The 24,245-nt window shown below is 38.1% G+C and overlaps 1 protein-coding gene and 1 non-coding gene across 2 annotated transcripts; both read left to right on the top strand.

Annotated features, from left to right (window-relative positions):
* Positions 1-1,725: 1,725 nt before the first annotated feature.
* Depdc7 (DEP domain containing 7) lies at positions 1,726-22,992 on the top strand. Its single transcript, XM_027936645.2, has 9 exons — positions 1,726-1,822; positions 14,030-14,420; positions 17,271-17,398; positions 18,198-18,387; positions 20,778-20,989; positions 21,834-21,976; positions 22,159-22,284; positions 22,387-22,465; positions 22,756-22,992. The coding sequence occupies exons 1-9, from the start codon at positions 1,750-1,752 to the stop codon at positions 22,947-22,949; spliced, it is 1,536 nt and encodes a 511-aa protein (XP_027792446.1). The 5' UTR covers positions 1,726-1,749; the 3' UTR covers positions 22,950-22,992.
* LOC114093844 (U6 spliceosomal RNA) lies at positions 19,352-19,458 on the top strand. Its single transcript, XR_003582933.1, has one exon. It is a non-coding gene; the product is annotated as a U6 spliceosomal RNA (small nuclear RNA).
* Positions 22,993-24,245: the final 1,253 nt, after the last annotated feature.

The following is a 24,245-nucleotide window of genomic DNA, read 5'->3' as shown; positions in this document are numbered from 1 at the left end:
TGAAGACAACAAGCAAAAGTATCCACTACATGCCTATACTACACAGATATTAAAAGAAATATGAGAGGTTAAAGTATGCTCCCTGCCCTGGACAATATTTCAATTTTGTTAGGCACTCAAGATGTATTTGTGCTGAAATAATTAGAAAGTAAATATACGACTGGGGACTGAATAGTACATTTGAATAAGTGCCATAAATGATAGAGGGAATGTATCAGGCAACCTTGAAAAACATGTGATGAAGAAGTAGGATAGGAAAGGGGTTAGGCCACCAGGTTGCATTAAACATAGGCAGAGAAGAGAATCCTAGTATTCCAGATGGGGTAGGCAAGGATAGCAAAAGCTAGTAGAAAATTCGTTGAAATGTTACATAAAGTATCAAAATGGTCACTGAGGTCACCTGCCTTTTTCAAAAGGCCAAGATTTATTTTCCACAACAGGGCCACTTTTTCCCCCCTCCTAACCAGTACAACTACACAGTATTCATTTAGTCATGCAGGGTGGGAAAGACTAAAGCTAACTGGTGTACTGGGAGACTGAAATTTGTCCCGAGTTGAATCTTCTCTGTGAACAGCAGACATCGGAGAAGTTACAAAGAAAATTCCCTGAACAGAAGAGAGAACGGGTTTTATATCCACCAGGGGGAGACCACATTAAAAAGTGCCAGCAGAGCTGGCAACCTTTTCTAACGCTTTTTTCCCTCATGCAGCAATTATCCCTCATGTCCCACGCACTAAACCTAAATCCCTAAGGTCACAGCTTCTTATTAGGTATTCTCTGAAACAACTACATATAAGATATTTTTCTAACAAGCAACGAACATCCATTTAAATACCATGCTAATTTATACCCAGACCCCACACACGCATCCTCCTGTTAATTTAATGTGTACCAAACGTAGAAAATCACTGTAAAAAGCAAGTATCTGGCCATTTGGTTCTTGGTCTTTTAGATCATCTTTTCAGAGGTGCTCCAGCACTGAACTCCTGGATTTCCAGCCTCAACTTCCCAAGTAACTAGGGTGCTTTCCTTCAAGAGCCTTTCCTCTCCTTTCCTGTCTTTGCTCTAACCCTTCTTTTCCCACAGCAAACCAGGTCCCTATTCACCTGACCCTGAGTTACTTTGAAATCAACACAGATTCCTTTGGCAGCCAGTCCCGTGGTCTTTAGTTGCTGCCCTCCTGTGACCTCTAGACATTGCTCTCCTGAGTCAGGAGGATTTATTTGTTCTTAACAGGGAGGGGATGCATGAAAAACTCAATGCATTTATTACCATGACGTAATCTTAAGCATTTATATTCCAGGCCCAATTGCTAAGTGCCGAACATGGATTGGTTCGTGTAAACCTCAGAAAAAGTTCGGTGAAGCGGGTACTAATTACTACTCCCGCGTCCCAGATGAGGACACTGAGGCACAGGGCAGTGAAGCACTTGCTGGATCCTCGAGGCAAGGCACTGCGCAATGTGCTTTGAATCCAGCTGGTCTGGGCCGCGGCTCAGGGCCGGCGCGGATTCGCAAGGATCCGCCCAGTGAAACGCTTTACCTAGCCGCGGCTTTCACGGTGGCTGACCCGAGGCGTCCTGTGCCGAGGCGGCTGCAGGTTCCACGCCTCCCCCAGGAGGCACGTAACGGACAGGGGCGGGGCCTGATGGAGCCCCGCCCCCGTCTAGTTAACTGGTGGCACATAGCGCGGGCGCCCAGTGAGCGGAGCAGCGGCGGTCTCCGAGGTCGCGTCCCGGCAGCCAGGGCCATGGCAACCGTGCGGGAGAAGGCGGCCGCGCTGAAACTTTCGACTTTGCACAGTCCGGCGCAGAGGCCTCCCGGTAAGTGCCGAAGATGCCTCCGAAGGGCGGCGAAGGCTGTGGTCCGCGCGGGGCGGGTGCCGGGTGTGGGGCGTTCAGTCGCTCGCGCGGGTTCCGCGGGCTTGGGGAGCCCCGCACAGCTGTGTCCCGGGCTGGCGCCCTCGCGGTGCGGGAGGTTCCTCTCCGTTGGTGGGCTGCGGCCGGCTTTTTAGTAAGTCACCGAAACTTGAACCGCTCCGTGCGTTGGTCTCTGTGCGGGCTACTTGCCAGGCACCGGCCGTGGATGTCGCGGAGAGGCTCCTCGTGGTGAGGTTGTGTGGAATTTGGGAATTTCTTTGGTCCTTGTCTCGAGCACATACCTGACTACACAGTAGTAGTAGACCTTTCTGGGAGTCATGAGAATTTTCTGTTATAAGTTTTCCAGGAAGATCTTGGTCTTAAAGGTATTTTTTTTTTAAACATTTTCTGTGTAAACAGTACTTAAGCGAATTGAAGTTTTTAGTCTTTTATTTCTTTAATAATTACATGACATTAGGAGATAAGATGGTGACTTCTGCTACTGTAGTTTTGAGGGGGTTGGTTTAGGATTTTTGTTTCTTAAGATGTTTTAACAAATGAACAGAATCAGATGATCGGCTCTCAAATTTTGACCCTAACATATCTACAACTCAGTAAATAGGGTGACTCAGATGACTCTTAATGATATTCAGATAACACTTGGCTTTTTTGAGGGGTGAACGACTCCTCTTTCAGGCCAAATGGGTGCATCTCAGTGGCCCCCCTTTCTTGTGTTTGACTTACTAATTAATGCTCCTTTTCATCTTCAAGATGCTAATGATGAATTGTGATAGAGAACAACTTTTCATTTGTGCTTTCCTAAAACAGATTATAATATTAACCATATTCTGCTCCCACTTAGAGGAATAAGGACATAAGACTATCTTTTTGATTACATTGTGAAGAGAAGGAAAACATTAAAATGAAGGAATTTAAAAACAAATAATAGTAAAACAGTTTTGAGACAGCATTAGGCTCGGAGTGAATTAAATTTTCCAAATTTCACCTGATTCAAAACATGGTGCTCCATGTCTCCTCTAACTGCTGAAATGTCAATTCTGGGCTTTAGGCATTTTTGAACAAGTTCTTAGATGGTGTGAGGGAGTATGTATTCAAAATTGAAGTAGGTGACATACTAGTTAATGGATTTTTGAATCACAGGGAAAGACCATTGTCTTCTACACCAGGTGCAGTGGGCAGTTATGGGCTCACTGCTTGTTCTCATTTGTTTTGCTAGCTGCACCTGGAATTTCTACTTGTTAGCATTTGTTAATCCCTCTTCCACCCTTGAGTTAGTTGCCTTTCCTCAGTCCTAGTGAGCAAGGAGCTAAGGATTCTTGGGTCTTTGCCATTCCCTGTGTGCTCTGGCAAGCAGCTTTGTACTTTTCCTTCTCCACAGATTAGTAACTCTTTAATACCTTGAGGGCTATAATAACCGAGGACTTGATTTTTGTAGAAGAAATTAGGTTTATATGCTAACCTTCAGCCAGTACTTCAAAGATCCTTGTCTTCTAATATACACATACAGGAAAGTGGGATGTTATCTTGTTATCCCTTTATGATGTAACCTAATTCTTTGAATTTGCCTGGTATCACTTTCCAGGGAGCTCAAAGTACTTCCCATATGCTCCCATTAATCTGTGTGAATTAAATAGGGGCCATTGCTTAGCATATCTTAAAATTGCTTTTGTTAGCAAAGGTTTATTTTGCATATTTTACCTGTCTGCAAGTAAAGTGATAGAGTGCTTGCCTCTTTTCAGAGGCAGCTTCATCACATCTCTAATAACAAATAGGAGAAAGATAAATTTTGAACTACCAAAACAAATATCCAGTAAAAGTGTTGCAATCCTAATATCAGTAGTATAGGAAGTTGTTTTTTTTTTTTTTTCTCCAATCATAGATACCAGTTTTAACACGCTCAGATACAATTCTGCTTACATTTGTCTGTTTTCATGAAGTTTGGGTTATTGCCCAATAAATGTAGTTCTTTCCTTTGTTTTTTCAAATTCTGTATTGTTTTAGACTCCTGAAAAAAATGGTTCTTTTTATTTTTGGTTCTGGGGATTGAACTCAGGGACACTCAACCACTGAGCCACATCCCTATTTTGTATTTTGTTTTAGAGACTAAGCCTTGCTTAGTGCCTTGCTTTTGCTGAGGCTGACTTTGAACTCATGATTCTCTTACCTTCTGAGCCACTGGGATTACTGGCATGCACCACTGCACCCGCCATCAAAAAAAATGCTTCTTAAATACAATTTTCTGCTGTCCTTCTTTTCCCCCCTTCCTCTCCCCTCCCATCACTTATACGTGACTGCATGACCAATGTGATTCTGCAACCTGTGCATTCAGAAAAATGAGAAATTCTATCCATCTGATTCGAATGTATGATATGTCAAGATAATTGTACTTTCATGTGTAACTAATTAAAATAAATTAAAAAATCCAAATAGAGTTAGTATAAGACACTGTACTCTGAGCCATATTTTTCTTAGTGATAAGCAATGATTTGTCCTAAGCATAAAATAAGGTTTTTAGATGCAATGTAAATTTAAAAAAAAAAATGTAAATTTGTTTTCCTCACCTTCATAGAACTATAATATAAAACTCATCTTAAAAAATAAAATTTTCTTAAGTTCAGAATGGTTTAGGATTAATAAATTTATTTGAATTCCTTCTAGAGCTTAACATCATTACCCAGGTGGAAGAAGGTAAAAATTAAGTTCCTTGGGGAAGGGGGGACTGTATCCTGAGTTCAGAGAAAGGAAGAGGAAGAAGAGTACCTCCTTTCTTTCTTTCTTTTTTTTTTTAATAAATATAAAACTTTATAATAGACTTACAAAAAAATCATAGTTAGTACAAAGAGGGCTGGGGTTGTGGCACAGTGATAGAGTGCTTGCCTAGAATGTGTGAGGTACTGGGTTTGATCCCTAGCACCACACAAACATGAATAAATAAAATAAACATATTGTGTCCATCTACAACTAAAAAAAAAAAAAAAGTACATAGAGTTCCCACATACCCTATACTTAGTTTCTTTTGTTATCTTACATGAATATGGTCCATCTGGCACTTTAATGAACCAATATTAATACATGGTTATGAACTAAAAGGTCCATACTTTACTCAGATTTTCTTAGTTTTTCCCAGTGCCCTTTTTCTCTTTCAGGATCCCATCCAGGATATTACATTGCACTGAGTTGTCATACTTTCTTAGGCTCTTCCAGACTGCCCCTCAACATTTTCTGTGGGTGTGTTTCTGGCATTTGTACCCAGGGTTGCTCTTCCACTGAGCTATATCCCCAGCCTCCTTTTTTTAGCTTGAGGCAGAGTCTGGCTACATATCCAGGCAGGGCTGGCTTTGAATTTTCAGTCCTCCTGCCTCAGCCTCCCGAGTAGCTGGGGATTTTAGGCATGTGTCTCCTTTTTTAATGAAACATCTGTTCATTGCCGAACACTGTTAGCCACATTAACATATCTTATCTCATAACCCTCACAGTAACTTAGAGAAGCAGAGTGATCTCTTCTTGAAAAAGCAACATAAGAGTTAGGCAGTTTGCCCAAGTTCATATTATTAGTAAATGATGGACCAAAGAGTGGAACACAGGTCTCTGGGACTCCAAAGTCCATGCCGATCTTACTCTTTGTATTCTTAGCACCCAGCACTGTGCCTGCTGTGTTAGCACAGTTGTTTACATCTGAACAATATTGGGTCAACCCAGGCATTCATAATCTGGGCACTATTGACATATTCTTCATTGTGGGAACTGTCCTGTGCATTGTAGCATATTTAGTAGCATCCCTGGCCTCTGTTCATTAAATGCCAATAACACTATCTGCCCCATTGTGATAATTAGAAATGTCTCTAGACATGCCCTGGGAGGGTTAAATGATCCATTGAGAACCACTTCATAGCGCTTCTTCTTTTTTTTTTTTTTTTAAAGAGAATTTTTTAATATTTATTTTTTAGTTATCGGCGGGCACAGCATCTTTGCTTGTATGTGGTGCTGAGGATCGAACCCGGGCCGCACGCATGCCAGGCGAGCGCGCTACCGCTTGAGCCACATCCCCAGCCCTCATAGCGCTTCTTTAAAAATACTTTTATAAACTGGGCACAGTGGCACGGGCCTGTAATCTCAGTGGCTCTGGAGGCTGAGGCAGGAGGATCTCGAGTTCAAAGCCAGCCTTAGAAATAGGCCCTGAGCAACTTACTGAGATCCTGTCCTAAAATAAAAAGGGCTGGAGATGTGGCTTAGTGGTTAAGTACCCTTGGGTTCAATCCCCTGTACCACACGCACAAAAAAAGCTTTTATAAAAAGAAGGGGAGGAACTCTACCTTTTTTTTTTTCCTTAGGGGGTTCGGGATTTAGCTCAATGGCAGAACGTTTGGCTAGCATACACAAGAACCTGGGTTTGATCCCCAGCACTCCCCTTCAAATAAATGTTTTTGGTAGTTAACAATAATCTACAACTAATAAATATTCATTGACCAGTTGTTTTATGTTGTGGTCCTTGGCCTCTGTAAAGCAAAATATCTATAAATTATAAGGAAAATTGAAAGAAATAGGGCTCTAACTCACTGTTTATTAAAGTTTTATGGAAAAAGGATGAGTTATCAGAATTTTTTTAACTCAGTCTAAAGCCTAAGAATATAAACTAGATTGTTATATGCTCATTTAGAGGTAGTATATTTTGGAAATTGTGTGCATGGTTACCTTACACTGGAACCCAGTTATACTTATGCATTGATCATCTGAGGATTTAATATAATCTCACCATTGGAAGAAATTATAGAATTGTTTACCCTAAAGTAGGTTTTCACAGTAAGACTAGAGCTGTTGACTGCATGGATCATGGATGGTTGATGTGGATTATCTCCTTCTAACTTTTTTTTTTTTTTTTTAAGTACTGGGGATTGAACACAGGGTGCTTAACTGCTGAGCCATATCCCCAGGCCTTTTTATTTTTTATTTTGGGACAAGGTCTCACTAAGTTGCTTAGGGCCTCACTAAGTTGCTGAGGCTGACTTTGAACTTGCATCCACCATGCCTGGCTTCTTTGTAACTTTTGAGTGAGTGTAATTTCTTGACATATCTGCTTTATAACTTGAGTTTAAAGGGATTAAAAGTAATAACTTGACTATTTAGTGTGCATTCTAGAAGTGAAGATAATTAGTATTTCACATACATATCAGGGTTCAATATTATCTGGGAAATTTAACTTTCTTTATTGTTGGTAAACTTTTTTGGATAGCGTCCACGTTTGTGTGAAGGACAGGTCTTGTTTTTTCAAGCAGATAAAGATGAAACTGCTGAAAAAGCAAGTAAATGATTAACAAGTCTAGATTTGATCTAGTGTTTAAGAGCATATTTTATGCTAGAAATCTAGTTTAAAAATAATCTGAGTATTTTATTAGACCACTTTCTGAGTTTTGTGTCTAGTAAGGTGAAATTTGTCCCCATGTTTCATTTCTTACCTATTGGTCTGTCTTTTTTCTATTGGGGAGGGTGCTGGGGATTGAACTCAGGGGCACTCAATCATTGAGCCACATCCCCAGCCCTATTTTGTATTTTATTTAGAGACAGGGTCTCACTGAGTTGCTTAGGGCCTCAATAAATTGCTGAGGCTCACTTTGAACTCATGATCCTCCTGCCTCAGCCTCCCAAGCCCCTGGGATTACAGGCATGTGCCATCTTGCCAAGCTTGGTTTGTCATAGTCTATCTGGTATCCCCAGTCTGTATCTAAATGCACAAGTTACAACTTCAGTCTTTAAATTTTTATAAATCCAAGTAGTATAGACCTGAAACCAATCTTGAACACAGGGTTCAATTGTTATGTCAGTAGATGAAGAAACCAATTTATAGACATTAAATTTCTTACCCAGGATTATGAAGCTGGTTTCTAGACCCTTAGATTCCACTTGTCATGATACTTTTAGAAAATGCTTGGGGCTGGGGATGTAGCTCACAGTGTCCCTGAGCTCAATCCCCAGTATCGCCGAAAAAAAAAAATGCTTGACCATCTATTCATAAGAAAACCTCAAGATGTAGATAGTGATGAATTTTAATGAGTTATCCACCTCATATGCAAGTGAGGTTTGTGGACAAGCTGAAGCTTAGATCCTGATTGCTAGACTTAACAAAACATTCATTCTATATTTCTGATCTCTTGAATCCTGTTTAGAAATCACAGTAAGTCATTTTCCTAGACTGTGGGGTGCTACACTAATATTCATTTCAGCTCTTAGATGATGATAAGTACATATTAGACCCGCATGTGGGGGAATCTATATCCAACTTGTGAAGTCAGCATTAAAAAAAAAAAAAACAGGTTATCCTGGTGTGGGTTTTGGCACATTTACTTGTCAAGTCCAGGGTATGTTATGAACATGTATGAACATGAGCTAGTTTGGGTCTGTGGGTGGTGATGCTTGAGGGGAAATATTCCAGATGCAAAGGTTGGGAATTAATAGTCAATGAGCACAAAGGGGACCTGAAAGGGCTGAATTGTATCATGCCTGAGGACTCTGGGAGCATGTGGCTCACAGGTACCCACTCTTCTGCTCTAACCTGTTCTTTAATCTTTTATATAGTGTTATCCAACCCAAAGAACTTCCTGATTTCCCACATTCAAGCCACAAACTTATAAGGGGGAATTTATTCTTTACCTCTTAATTCCCTGTAAATACTACCCTTTTTCATGTCATTGAGGCTGTATTTTCCTCCCTCTCAACCCCCTTCAGTTGTTTTATTAATCTCAAACTAATAAGTGACTTTGCCTTATCTTTTAGGATTTGTATAGCTCAGATGTTAAGACTGTGTGTTTCATCTTTAATATTATCACTAGCCCAGCCAGGTATGGTGGTATCCACCATGCGGCCTGCGCATTGGTTTCATTAATGAGGTTCTTGGCATAAAAGTTAGCTAGCAGAGGTCGAAATAAAACACACAGACTCAGTTACCTTTTTCTATGACCAGGTCCGAGACGGCTCCCCTCTCTGGCTCCAACCTCGAACCTCCCACCTGTAGGGCAGCAAGGATTACTCAGGGCTAGCAGGAGAGCGAGCGAGCGAGCACGCCAGGGAGTAGCCTTTTATTGGGGAACAAGAAATTCAGGGGATAATTCCATCCAATGAAGGTTGAGGGGGGGCCGCACTCCAAGGTCAGGGTCAGTGATTGGGCCCCCGGGGTCAGTGGTCAGTCACACCCCCACACGGACGGGTTCTCTCATCAGGAGGGGGCCGGGAAAGTTCCGACTCAGCCAGAAGCCTCAGACCCAAACCGGGAGTCGCCCAGTCACATGTGAGGATGGCTCTCCACAGTGGTACACAGCTATTGGAGAGGAAGAAGTGGGAGAATAGCTTGAACCCTGGAATTCAGGACCAGCTGAGCAACATAGTAAGACCTATCTCTTTTTAAAAAATCATTAGCCTAGAAGTCTGTTTCACTGGTACCTAAAAGGGAGTCTCATAGTTCCAACTTGGAATCTTGTCTGTCTTCCTGTCTTACCCCTATGTACTGGAGATAGTATTTATTCTGGAATGTTTGATATGTTACCTTATTTTAGGAGTTGTGGCTGTTTTTACATACCTTGGTTAAGGATTCAGATCCTAGAGTTGTTTTGTTTCTTCTAATCTTTTTGGTTTTCTTTCTTTCTTTCTTTTTTTTTTTTTTTGTGATGCCAAGGATTAAATTTAGGACCTCACACATGCAAACCAAGAAAGTGCTCTACCACTGACCTACATCTCTAGCCCTTTTTATTTTTTATTTTGAGACTGAATCTTGCTAAACTGCCAAGGCTGACCTTGAATTTGTAATCCTCCTGCCTCAGCCTCTCTAGTCACTGATATTCTAGGCATGAGCCACCATGTCCAATTTACTCTTTGGTTATCTTAAAATTGTTTTACTTAATCCTACTGTCAAGGAAAGAATACTTCCAAGTCTGTTTATCTAGTGTCTTTTTTTTTTTTTTAAATATCTTTTTAGTTGTCAGTGGACCTTTTATTTATTAATTTATTTATATGTGGTGCTGAGAATAGAACCCAGTGCCTCACACATGCTAGGGAAGTGCTCTACCACCGAGCCATAACCCCAGCTCCCAAGTGCCTTATTTTTTTATATATAATATTTAAACACTAGGAAAAAGCTAATGTATTTGTTAGCTGTATATCTAAAGGCAAGTTTATTTAACTCACTGAACCTTAATTTCCTCAAAATAGAATTGTTAATAACTATTTCACAGAGAAATATTTCCAGATTAAATGAGAGAAGACACATCTGTCATATTCTGCGTACTCAAATGTTAATAATGATACCATGAAGATTTGAAAAAAGACTAAAGTACGAACACTAAATTCATTTAAATCTGTTATAACATCTGGTATTTTAGAAAATTTAGAGTATTAGCTGTTAATACTTTTTGTTTAGTTATCATCATTAGAGGCAGTACAGCTGCTTCTGAGTTTTGGATACCAAGAATGACTTGGACTTGAGCTAGGTGCAGTGGTGCACACCTGTAATCCCTGTGGCTCAGGAGGCTGAGGCAGGAGGATCGAAAGTTCAAAGCCAGCCTCAGCAAGTCCCTAAGCAATTTAGCAAAACCCTGTCTCAAAATTAAAAAAATAAAAATAAAAAGGGCTGGGGATGTTCTTCAGTGGTTAAGTACCCCTGGGTTCAGTTTCGGGTGCAAGTGTGTGTGCACACACACACAAAGAATGACTTGGACTTGATGTTCCATCATATGCTTGATTCTTTCGATCCTCCTGCCTTAGCCTCGTGAGCCACAGGGATTACAGGTGTGCGCCACTGCACCTAGCTGAATAAAGTAGGACTAAATACAGTAATAAATATAGTTCTAGCTTGATATATCTAGTTATTTTCCACAATTCAGGTTTTGTTTTTTGTTTGTTTGCTATCAGGGATTGAAGCCAGGGGTGCTTAACCACTGAGCCATATCCCTAGCCCTTTTTAATATTTTATTTAGAGATAGTCTTAATAAATTGCTTAGGGTCTCACTTAGTTGCTGATGCTGGGTTTGAACTTGTGATCCTCCTGCCTCAGCCTCCAGAATTGCTGGGATTACAGGCATGCAATACCCTACCCAGCAAACAGTTCAGTTCTTGAAACTGCTCACATGATATTTGGAAGACTGGAAATAATTACTTCATTCTTTGATGCTGATTGAGGAATTAACTTCAATTTTAAAAGATAATTAAAATAATATTGCTGATTATTTTAAATAAATATAATAATATATAATAAATAATAGGTGGTAAATTGCCCATCTACTTTTGGTATTGAAATAAACAGTCATTTTGTTATTAATTTTCATAGTAAAAATGTTACGTTTTAATTGCTGGTAGCTACAAATTTATGCGATCAATAAATATAGTATAATGACTCAGCACATTCTTTGTTTATTGTTACACAAGAAATTAATTCCAAATGGCTCACATACAATTGGTGGTTTTAGGGCTGGGGTTGTAGCTCAGTGGTAGAGTGCTCGCCTCCTACATGGAAGGCACTGGGTTCGATCCTCAGGTTCACATAAAAATAAAATAAAGGTATTGTGTCCATCTATAACTAAAAAAATATTTTAAAATTGGGTGGTTTTACCTAGGCATGGTGGTGCACGTCTGTAAGCCCAGAGGCTTGGGAGGCTGAGACAGGAGGAACCCAAGTTCACAGCCAGCCTCAGCAATTTAGCAAGGCCCTAAACAACTCAGTGAGACCCTGTCTCTAAATAAAATACAAAATAGGGCTGGGGATGTGGCTCAGTGGTCAAGTGCCCCAGAGTTCAATCCCGGGTACCCCTTCTCAAAAAAAAAAAAAACAACTTTAGGACCTGAAAGCATAGCTCAGTGGTAAAGCAGGTACTTAGCATGTGCTAGGTCCTGGTTCAATCCCTAGTATCCCCCCCCCATCCCCTTCCCCCCCGCCAAAAAAAAAAAAAAAGTCTAAAGAGTGTTAAAGCCCTTTAGGAACTTTTGTTTATTCACCGTACACATCTATTTCATTAAACAAAAACAGGAAGATGATTTCAAGTAGCAGTTAATTATAGGTCTCCTTATTCTTTACTATTGTACTGATATATTGTTTTCCTTTTTAGACTATTCAAATAGTCTAAACTTTACTACTACTTTGTCAAGATATCCTAAAAATAAAGGAAGTAGTATGCTTAACAAAAATGGGAGCTTAAATTAGAATCAGTGAATTTTCCGAGCATCATTGAGAAGAGTAACAAATAGGGCCTTCTCTGTGAAGAGGAGGAGGGAGGGTAAGGAGTGGGCAGCTAGCAAGGGCATGATTAGCCAGGCTCGGTTCCATCAGCTTACTGAAACCCAAAGCCTATTTTGTTTCCTTTTTTTTCACATATTTCCATATTTTTATTGGTGCATTAGAATTGTATATAATGGTGGGATTTGTTGTCATATATTTGTACATGCACACAACAATATGGTTGTGCCAGTATCACTCCCCAGTATTTCACTGTTTTCTTTCTTTTTTAAAATTTGTTTTTGACAGTAGAATTCACTTTGATACATCATACATAATGGAGTATAATTTCTCATTCTTCTGGTTACACATGATATACAATCCCATTGGTCATATAGTTATATGGTTACACATGATATACAATCCCATTGGTCGTATAATTATATATGTACACAGGGTAATAATGTCTGATTCATTCTATTATCCTTCCTACCCCCACTTTGTTTTCTTTTCTTCTTTGCAGTTTTACCAAATAATCTGTTTATGAAGATGAAGAAAAATAGGAAGCTTGGAAACAAGCCTTTTGGAAGCTTGTTTTCTTTCCTTTGTGTTTGACTAAAATCTTGCCTTATTTCTGTGCTCATCCTGTCTTTGCAGTAGGATGTAAGCTCCTATTGGGCAGGAATAAATCTTTTTTGTTGTAGTTGTTTGTTTTTTATATTATTTTTTACCCTGCTTATTACATATTTAAGTCATAAGTCTGCACAATAGGAAGCTTTAAAAAACTAGTTTATTCCTGCAACCTGTGTATTTGATTGAAAAATCCTTCAGAGTCATAGACCATGAGTCGATTCCAGCACTACCTCTTTCAGTAATGTCTGGAAGTTGCAGGTACCTTCTCTGAATATGTTTTCAGTCTCTCACACAGAGATGATATCTGCCACCTCAGGTTGTTACTGGAGATCAGATAACTTACCTGAGGCACATAGTGAAGTTCCTTGTGCATAAGTGGTAACTGCCCCGGCTCTACTTGGTCTTCTCCTTCCCCCATCTCACATCCTTCTCCACTCCCTCCTTAATCTCAATTCCTGCTGTCCACTCCCTCCACATGCCAGGCTAGTCCCATAGACCTCTTTCTGTCCTAGCAGAATACACGTCCTCAGGGCCTTAGTTCTTTCTTTTCTGTCTATTCTTCCCCCAGATGTCTGCACAGCTTGCTTCCTACTCAAACATAAGCTTACCAAAGGTCTTTCTTTCTTTTTTTTGCACAGGGGATTTAACCCAGGGGTTTGTACCACTGAGCCACATCCCCAGCCCTTTTTTGTTATTTATTTTGAGACAGGGTCTCACTGAGTTGTTTGGGGGGTGGGGGTATCTCACTAAATTGCTGAGGATGGTCTTGAACTTGTGATCCTTCTGTCTCAGCCTCCTGAGCAGCTGGCATTACAAAAGTACACCACTGTGCTGGGCCAGAGGTCTTTCCTGACATCTCATTTAAAGTATCATTCTCAGGCTGGGGATGTGTCTCAGTGGTAGAGTGTTTGCCTTGCATACATGAGGCCCTGGGTTCAATCCTCAGCACCACAAAAAAATAAATTCAATAAAATAGCATTCTCTTCTTAACCTGCCTTTTTCTTTTTGGTGCTGATCAAATACTTATGATATATCATCTGTATCTTCCCACAAAGTCTAAGTCCACAAGAACAGGGACTTTATTTTGTTCACTGTCACATGCTAGCACAGAGAACAACATTCAGTATATAGTAGGTACTAAATTTTTTTAACGAATTGTCATCAATAACAATATTTCAGCAATAAGATGCCCTAATAATTTCTCCTTATTAGTAACTTTGGACATTGTCACTTTTTGCTTAAGGATCATTCAGACCTTATTGCAAATGAACAAAGTACTAATTCTCAGCTTTTTTTTTTTGTGATCATCCCCCCAACCCCCCCAGGTTTCAGTGTGGCCCAGAAGCCATTTGGAGCCACATACGTATGGAGCAGCATTATAAATACTCTTCAGACACAAGTGGAAGTAAAAAAACGAAGGCATCATTTAAAAAGACACAATGACTGCTTTGTGGGTTCAGAAGCCGTAGATGTCATTTATTCTCATCTAATTCAGAATAAGTACTTTGGTGATGTAGATATTCCTCGGGCCAAAGTGGTGAGAGTGTGTCAGGCACTTATGGACTATAAAGTATTTGAAGCAGTTCCAACCAAGGTTTTTGGAAAAGACAAAAAACCTACATTTGAAGACAGTAGTTGCAGCCTTTATAGATTCACAACAATACATAACCAAGACAGTCAGATGGGCAAAGAGAACAAAGTATATTCACCTTCCAGGTTGGTATATATATAATGATGATAGATTATCATGGGAATGTTGGCAGGATTTTGTCTACTTTTTTATGAGAGAGTGACTGACTATATATTACTTTCTTAATAACTTGGCTAAGTATGGATCTGAAGATGTATTTGATAAAGTACAGTGAAATTTTATTAACTTTGTTTCTGCTAAATATAAAATATTTAAGAGATACCAATGAACAGACTGATTTTTCTCAAGTTATAGGTAGTGAAAAAAAAAAAAAGAGTTAAAAATTTTATTTAGAAAGTGGCCTGAGGATTGGAGATGCAACTCAGTGGTAAAGTGCTTGCCTAGCAAATGTAAGGCCCTGTGTTCTATCAGTGGCACCACACAGAAGAAAAATAAAGATGGTCTGAGAAAGAGCTGGAGTTGTGGCTCAGTGGTAGAGCACTTGCCTAGCATGCATGAGGCGCACTGGGTTTGATACCCCCACCACATAAAAATAAATAAATAGAAATAAAGTTAAAGGGAAAAAAAGTCTTGAGAACAGAAGGAGAAGGCAGGCAGGGAGACACCCAGGCTGTAGATATCACTAGAATCCAGAAAGTGGAAGAGGTGAGAGTGAAAGGACATGTGTGAGAGTGCCAAGGCCTCTTGTGACTATTGAGGAATTTGTTCTTTTTTTTTTTTTTTTTTTTTTGGTGGTGGTTGTAGATGGACACAATATCTTTATTTATTTTTATGTGGTGCTGAGGATTAAACCCAATGCCTTTTCCATGCTAGGCAAGCGCTCTACCAGTGAGCTACAACCCCAGCCCCTGTTTGTTTGTTCTGGAGACAGGGTCTCACTTGCAGTATTGCCCAGGCTGGTCTCCAGCTCCTGGGCTCAAGTGATTCTCCTACTTCAAGGATGTGCCACTGTGTCTGGCATATTAAGGAATTTGGATGTGATCATACAGGTGTTGGGGAGGCCACAGAAAGATTTTTAGCACGATGAGTTTATATTTTAGGAAGGCTGGGGATGTAGTTCATTGGTAGAGCACTTGCTTAGCATGAGCAAGATCCTGAGTTATTCCCAGCACCAAGCAAAAAAAAAAAAAGAATAAAATAAGGAAAGGTGTTCCTGGTAGTTACATGGCAGTCTACTAGGGATATAGCTAGTTAGGAATTCATTACAGTATTATAGTCTACAAAATTGAGGGGGGTGTTGAGCTAAACAGCATGGGGGTAAAGAGAGGTTCATTTAAAGAGACTGGGAAGATCAGAATTGTAGAACCCAGTGGCTGAATACATAATGAACTTAGTTATGAAGTACAACAGTTTTACCTTTCCCTTGTATTCTCAGCTAAACTGCAGAGGTTTCAGTGTAATTTGAAGCTCTCATGATTCAGATCTGACCTAAAGTCAGAGTTTGAAAGTTGACTTTCAGATATTTTTTTTGCCTCTGTATCTAAAACATTATATCGTTTACCTCTGTATGCAAAAAGGAAATATGAGGTGGGGCCCCACTTTTTGGATGCAGTCCATATGCTTTTTTTGAGACCACTGGGTCAGACATGTTTAGGAACTTCGGAGATTTTAGGAATTTAAAAAAAATTTTTTTTTGGGGGGGTTACTGGGGATTGAACTTGGGGCACTAGACCACTGAACCACATCCCCAGCCCTATTTTGTATTTTATTTAGAGACAAGGTCTCACTGAGTTGCTTAGCACCTCACTGTTGCTGAGGTTGGCTTTGACCTCACCATCCAACTGTCTCAGCCTCTCAAACCACTGGGATTACAGGTGTGTGCCTTCGCGCCCAGCAATTTTAGGACTTTTAAAAATACATATAGTATATAACACCCCTAGAGGGATATGGGACAACAAACAAAGCATATTAATAATTCTGTGGTAAACAAAGGAATGTTCATACTATCTGAAATAAATAAAAGCTATGATAATCTCAAGATAGGGTTTTTTGGTTTGCTTTTTGTACTGGAGGTTGAACCCAAAAGTACTCTACCACTGATCTATATCCTTGGTCTTTTTCATTTTTTTGTTTTGAGGCAGGGGCTTACCAAGTTGCTGAAGCTGGCCTTGAACTCGTGATCATCCTGCCTCAGCCTTCTGAGTCATTAGAATTATAGGCCTATACCCAGAATAGGTTTTGTGAACATAAGAATGCTGAATAAACTTTTAACTTTTTTTTTTTTTTTTTTTTTTGGTACTGGGGATTGAACAGGGGCACTTAACCACTGTGCCCATCCCCAGCCTTTTTTATTTTGAGATGGGGTCTCACTAAGTTACTAAGGCTGCCTTTGAACTTGAGTCCTCCTGCCTTAGCTTCCTGAGCTGCTGGGATTAAAGGTGTGTACCACCATGCTTGGCAGGCTTTTGATTTTTAAAAGTTTCGATTTCAGAATTACAGGTAACATATTGTAGCTCTATATTTGGAAAATAATGAGCACTATCCACTGAAGAATTCCCAGAAATAAAGATAACTAATTAAAACAGCATAATGATTCCAGTTATATTTTATTATGTTTTAAAATTGGTGACTAAAATTTTAGTCATTGAATCATATCCAAAGAATTTCATAGAGTATACATATTTCAGGCTTGAGAAAGAAGGTATTTTTAAAAAACATTTTTATTAATTGTTCATGGACTTTTTATTTTATTTACTTATTTATATGTGGTGCTGAGAATTGAACCCAGTGCCTCACACATGCTAGACAAGTGCTCTACCACTGAGCCACAACCCCAGCCCCAAGGAGGTATTTTTTAAATTTTATTTTACTCAACCCTTAGGATTTGCATTTATTGCATATTTGTTGTGAACTTGCTAGAAACTTTGTTCTGAAATACTGAAATGTTTCTGTGGGTATACCACATTTGATTTTAGTTATGCAGATGCATTGTTTAAGTCATCTGATATCAAATCGGACAGTTTGGAAGACCTATTGGAAAATCTGAGCTTAAAGCCTGCTAACTCCCCGTGTGTGAATATCTCTGCAACCTTGTCTCCACAAGGTAAGCTACAGATGAGTAAAGTAAGAAATAGAAGACTAACTTCAAATAAGTTATTTAAAATGTTTCAGTCTTGACCTTTATTAGAATTTATTCAAAGTGCTGAGAAAGAGCGTACTATGTATTAAAGCCATTTATATTACATTTTAACAGAAGTCTATTATCTTTAACAAATACATCAGTGTTAAAACTCTTGAACACTGACTTTTGTCCTATCAGCTGGCAGAGGTTCAAATCTGAGATGTTTTGCATGCATATTTTTTACTTAAAATATCCTCTCAGATACTTTCTTTCCCCAAGGTTTTATTAGGTTTAGGTTAAGTAAAAAAATTTGAAAATTACATTAAAACATTAACAAAATTCTTATGCTCTTCCTTGTGGCAGTGAAAAGCAGCCTAATGATTTTGATTTCCACCCTCCTTCCCCCATCCTAGTTATGGAAACCCTGAGTGGGATAATCAGCCAATAGTTTCAAACCAGTTTTTAGATTGAATGAATCATTCTTTCTTCCGGAGTCCTTATTAACATGTTATATGACTTGATCTCTTATCTCTGACAGATTGCTTTATATAGTACAAAGAATGAAAAGAATTCCTGTCCAAAGTCTGTTCTCCTACACTCTAAACAAATCTTGGATTGTTTTACTTTGTTATAAGAAAGCACTTCAGAAGGTTGACTTTTTCTTTATTTCTTCTTTTTTTGGCCACAAGTATTCTAGCTTAGACCTGTGGAGACAGATTTTGTGCTGAGCACATAGTAACTATTAATTGTTACCTTTCATCTTTTATTTTTTCCTGTGTAGTTATTAACGAAGTGTGGCAAGAAGAAACAATTGGGCGTCTACTACAACTTATAGACCTTCCACTTCTTGACTCCTTACTCAGACAGAAAGACATTGTACCTAAAGTTCCTCAACCCAAGAGGCAGCCTGACATGGTCAACAGCAGTAACTATCTGGATCGAGGGATTCTCAAGGCCTATGGTGACTCTCAGTATGTGGAAACACATGTAATAATTTCAGTGGTTATAGGTTGTTTATAGATGTGGTATTCAGATAATATTTTGAATTGTATCCAGAGGGAATCACTTATGTGTTGCCACTCGATATTATTGTTTGAGAAAGAACAAAATTTAAAAAAGATTTAAATTTATGTATTTATTTATTTGGTACCAGGGATTGAACCCAGGGGCACTCAACCCTGAGCCACATCCCCATCCCTTTTTATTTTTTGTTTTGAGACAGGGTCTTGCTAAGTTGTTTAGGGCTTTGCTCAGTTGCCGAAGCTGGCTTTGAATTAGCAATCCTCCTGCCTCAGCCTCCTGAGCCACTGGGATTACAGGTGTGCATTACCATGCCTGTCTTAAATTTGTTTTTTTTATATTCATTTTGTTTCACTACAACTTGCACATTAAATGAAGAAAATGATTATGCTCCATCTTTTTTGTTAAAATGTAGGGCTGAATGGTCTCAAGGTTCCTCAAAGGTTTCTGGAGCAAAATGAACAAATTTGAAAAATTCTTGGAATTCTTGACTACATATGCTTTAATATTCCTCTAGAATGCCTGATAAACATTTATTTTCTAATTAACTTGTTATATTAAGGAAATATAATGAGCCGGGCATGGTGGCACACACCTGTAATCCCAGCTACTGGGGAGGCTGAGGCAGGAGGATAACGAGTTCAAAGCCAGCCTTAGCAACTTAGCAAGACCCTAAGCAACTTAGTAAGATCCTGTCTCAAAAACAAAGCAGTGGGGCTGGAGATGTGGCTCAGTGGTTAAATGCCCCTGTGGTACCAAAAAAAAATTATATATATATATATATATATATATGTATGTATATATAAAAATATATATATTATTATACATATATATATATGTATGTATATATAAAAATATATATATTATTATACATAATATATATATAATATATATTATTATATATATAAAATGAAAGTGCTCGCTTCAGCAGCACATATACTAAAATTGGAACAATATAGAGAAGATTAGCATGGTCCCTGCGCAAGGATGACACGCAAATTCGTGAAGTGTTCCATATTAAAATATAAAATGAAAGTAATTCTCACATTTAGCTACAATTCTGAATATAAATCTTAGGGCTCAAAGGCTTAACTTCAGGTGCTGAAGGAATTAAGTTTTTTTCCTTTAAGGAAAAGGTCTATATTCTTTATTACTTTGAAAATAAATTCTGCTTTTAGCTGGGGACTGAACCCTGGGGCAGCTTACCACTGAGATATTCCCCCAGTCCTTTTTTAAATTTTTGAGACAAGATCTTGCTACATTTCCCAGGCTGGTGATCTTCTGTCCTAGCTTTCTGAGTCACTATGATTACAGAGTGGGCCACTATGCCTTGCTAAGGTTATTTTATTTTTAATTATTTTACCTTAGCAGATATTTTTGCAGTGCAGTTAAGAAGATGGAAATGTTTGAAAGGAATACAATTTATATTTTTAGAACTTCCTTAGTTGTATATTCCAGTAAACTATTAATATAATTAGTTGAGTTTCAAAAGGTAGCTTAAAACCGTAGGTGAAAAAGTTAATCCCAACATTTAGTTATTAAACTTTGCCTATATAATAGAAGCTTATTCTACAGCAGTTTAAATTGTTTTTCTTCAACCTAAAGTAACCTGAAAACACTTTATAATTACCTTAATTTTTATGTAGAGAATCAGAATTTGTGCTAAAGCAACCTTAAAGATCATCTAGCTACATTTTATAAGCTTGATGATACCCAGAGAGATGAAGTGACCTGGTATAATTTACCTGGGTCATGGCAGAATTAGTTGTTTTCAGTCTATGGCAATAGAGAATGTGATTTTTTTAACTGTATATATTAACAAATAGAATATCAAGTATTAGTCATTTTAGTCCATGAAATGTAATTTTCTTTTTCTGAAGTTACCCAGCTGGTATTATTAGACATGTAATTGATAGTTATTTTCAAACTTTATCTTCCTTTATTTTATCCTAGCCAAAGTGAGAGAAGATAGATCATATATAGCTCAGTAATGAACTAGGTTGTATTGCAAAAATACTGCTTTAGGAGTCAGGTCCGAGATCTAGTTCTACCAGGGGTCTGAGCAAGTAAATTGGAATTCCTGAGTCTACACTGGAGATGTAAAAAGTAGAGTTTGAATTTTGATGTAATAGTTCATTTTGGGGATGGGAGAGGAAGACACACTAAGCTAATTTTTAAATAAAAATCTGTGTTATACAATTTAGCCACATATAAAGATAATTTAACACAATTCTTAAGAGTGTAGAAATATATCCTGGTTGCAGTGCTTGAAATGGCTAGTAAATTAGGTACTGTGTGTATTTTATTCTTTGCTGTTTAAAGTATTCCCTTCTCCCCCAAGGGAAGATGAGTGGCTCTCTGCTGCGATTGACTGCTTGGAATACCTGCCAGACCAGATGGTGGTAGACATAAGCAGAAACTTTCCTGAGCAACCAGACAGAACAGACGCAGTTAAAGAACTTCTGTTTGATGCCATTGGCAAATTTTACAGTAGTAGAGAACCACTATTAAATCACTTATCTGATGTCCATAATGGAATTGCAGAACTCCTAGGTAAGTAAGATCATCCTGGATTCTAGGCTTTATCTTCTGGAGGAAATAGGAAAAATTGAATCATCCTCAAAATTAGTTCCTAAATACTTCAAACTAGGAATGGATCTGTAATAATGCGTGAAAAATATGTTTGTTCTAAAACTAACTCATTTGGATAGAGGCTTTAACAAGCTCTAAAGTTATACAGAAATTTCTGGTTGCCACGGGAGAATATTACTTTTGCTGGAAGCTTAGGTACAAAACAGCATTCACTTTGGAAGAATTATCAGCACCTTCATCACCACTCCCACCCCTCAGTATGTTCAAAGTGGCAACTGCTCTGCTTTCTATCAGTAAGCCATCTTATTCCATGTCTTGTTGAAAATAAATTGGGAGGCTAGGGTTGTGGCTCAGTGATAGAGCACTTGCCTAGCATGTGTGAGGCACTATGTTTGATTCTTAGCATGGCATATAAATAAGTAAGTAAAATAAAATAAAGGTCCATCAACAACTTTAAAAAAAATTGGGGATTTCAGAGAATCCCTTCTATTTTTCTCAGATGGTAGAGTTGGATATATCACAGTAGCATACATATAATAAAGAAAAACAAGCTGTTCTAGAAAATCAGGAGTTAGATTTAATGCCCTAGATTATATGACAAGGATTTAAGGTATTAGTTGTCAATTTGAGGAAAGGCTGCCTTTATGGTATTGTTCATTCCTTATAATTCCCAGTCTTGTTTTTGCTTTCATAAATAATTTGGAATAAAGTGCTCTATTTAGCTTATACTATAACTTGAGTTTTGGTCCTTTAATATAGTCATATTTAGTCAGTTAAAAGCAGTTTTCTTTTCATTTTTGTAAAGTAAATGGGAAGACTGAAATAGCATTGGAAGCGACTCAGCTCTTTCTGAAGCTTTTGGATTCCCAAAATAGAGAAGAATTTAGAAGGCTACTGTATTTCATGGCTGTTGCAGCACATCCTTCCGAATTTAAATTACAGAAAGAAGTAAGTCTTTTGTCTAAATGTTAACTGTATTCCATATCCTTAATATTTATGAGACCCATCTGTCTGATTATTCCATCCTCAGCATCAAGTATGCTGAAGTGGATAATAGCTATTATTAGATAATACTTCCTTAGTATTAATTTTTTAAATATGTAATTATAGGCTGTGTTTTATTTTTATAGAGTGACAATCGAATGGTTGTGAAAAGGATATTCTCAAAGGCTATTGTTGACAATAAAAATTTGTCCAAAGGCAAAACTGATCTTCTAGTACTCTTTTTAATGGATCACCAAAAAGATGTTTTTAAGGTAAAACTCTGATAGTAATGAAACTTAGCTTATTTGTAATGGATTACTTATGCATAGCTTAAACTACATTTTAATAATATCTTGTTGTTCCTTCTTTTTAAGATTCCTGGAACTCTACATAAAATTGTTAGTGTTAAACTTATGGCCATACAGAAAGGAAGAGATCCAAATAAAGATGCAGGTAATCCAAGAGATATTATTTTTACAGTCTTCTGGAGACAAATTCTTGGTATTTATTTGAAAGTATTTTGCTGTAAGTAGTTCATTTCAGCTAAATTCTAAACACTCAGAGTATGAGAGCCTCCAATGTCAAAAAGCAACTTGCCCAGAGTCAGTCGACAGTATTTATCCTCTTCAGTGCATTTCACAAAATGGGGAAGAAACGCATAAATATAAAAATATTGACTTTTCCAGTTAAATCTGAGGAATAGAGTCATTAACTGAACTTTTTTTTTTTTTTTTAAACTTAAGGGTATATTTATTGCCAGAGAATTGATCAAAGTGACTATTCCAGCAGTACACAGAAGACAACCAAAGATGAGCTGTTGAATTTACTAAAAACTATTGATGAAGATTCAAAACTGTCTGCCAAAGAAAAGAAGAAATTGTTAGGTCAATTCTATAAGTGTCATCCAAACATCTTTATTGAGTATTTTGGAGACTGAGTTTCTAATATATGTTATGTATTTTAAGAATAAATTATGTATCTTAAAGATCCAATCACATTTGTAAATTTGATTTCTATATAAAACTGTACTTAATAAATTTTTTTTATGACCTTATGTGTCAAAAACTTAAGTTATTGGTCAGATGGTGTAGTGCTGTTGAGTACTGGCATCTCTTAGGTAGTTGGTTTATAGCTATTGTGCCCAGTGCTTTATAGAACACCATAGGGATTTAGATGATGCCGCAGTCCGGCTGGGCAAAATAACCGGGAGGTGACAAGCAACTTGAAGATTGAAGCGGGAACTGCTTTATTGCGGGGGTGGGGGAGGCACTGAGCGGGCACTCAAGGTAGCGAGAGCCGCTTTATTGCGGAACAGCAGAGGTATATATACCTAACTGATTTCACAGAGCTTAACTCAATTAGCATCATCTAGATACAGCAGTCAGCCAAAAAGGAATTCCCACCATCTTAATGGCTCGGTGGTGGCGTTGCCTCACAAACCACTCCTCCTGGCAAACTGCCAGGCGCCATCTTGACTTGATTTGCGGTCCCCAACAAGATGATATGACAAGTAGTGTTTATATGAGAATGTACTTAAAAGTGAAAAAGTCTGTAATTACAAATTAATAGACTAGTATGATTTGTGTTTTAAATGATACTCCTTAAAGTTACAAGATACATAGAAGAAACAGTCTATGATAAAATGTATTTGCTTATTACCAATAAATTGTAGACAAGCAAAAAAAAATCAGACCACCCTAATATTTCTGAAAACGTCATCTATTTTTAAAAATTTTTTTTAGACATTGATGGACCTTTATTTTATTCATTTATTTATATGTGGTGCTGAGACTCTAACCCAGTGCCTCACACATGCTACGTAAGTGCTCTACCACTGAGCCACAATCTCAGCCTGAAAACTTCATCTTTTTAAACTTCTTGTGGGAGATTTCAAACAGAAATGTGGGGAGAGTGGAATAATGAACTTGCCCATGTACCCATCAACCAATATCTACAATTATCTACTTCTGTCCAATTTTGTTTAATCTATTTCCTCACGCATTCCCCCCAACAAATTTCAGATATCATCTCACTTCCTGTAAAAAAAAAATTTCAGTGACTATCACCAAAAGATAAGAACATTTAAAAATAACCACAATGTCATCTTCACTCATACAACTGTATAATTTTTATTATCAAAAATGCATTTAATGCTCAAATTTTCTGATGATCATGATTTTGACAGTTTGTTCAAAGAGTGAAACAACATCCATAATGTGCTTCTTAAGTTGCT

Source organism: Marmota flaviventris, chromosome 9 (assembly GCF_047511675.1).
Source record: "Marmota flaviventris isolate mMarFla1 chromosome 9, mMarFla1.hap1, whole genome shotgun sequence".
NCBI lineage: Eukaryota > Metazoa > Chordata > Mammalia > Rodentia > Sciuridae > Marmota > Marmota flaviventris.
This window is presented reverse-complemented; position numbering and strand designations above follow the sequence as displayed.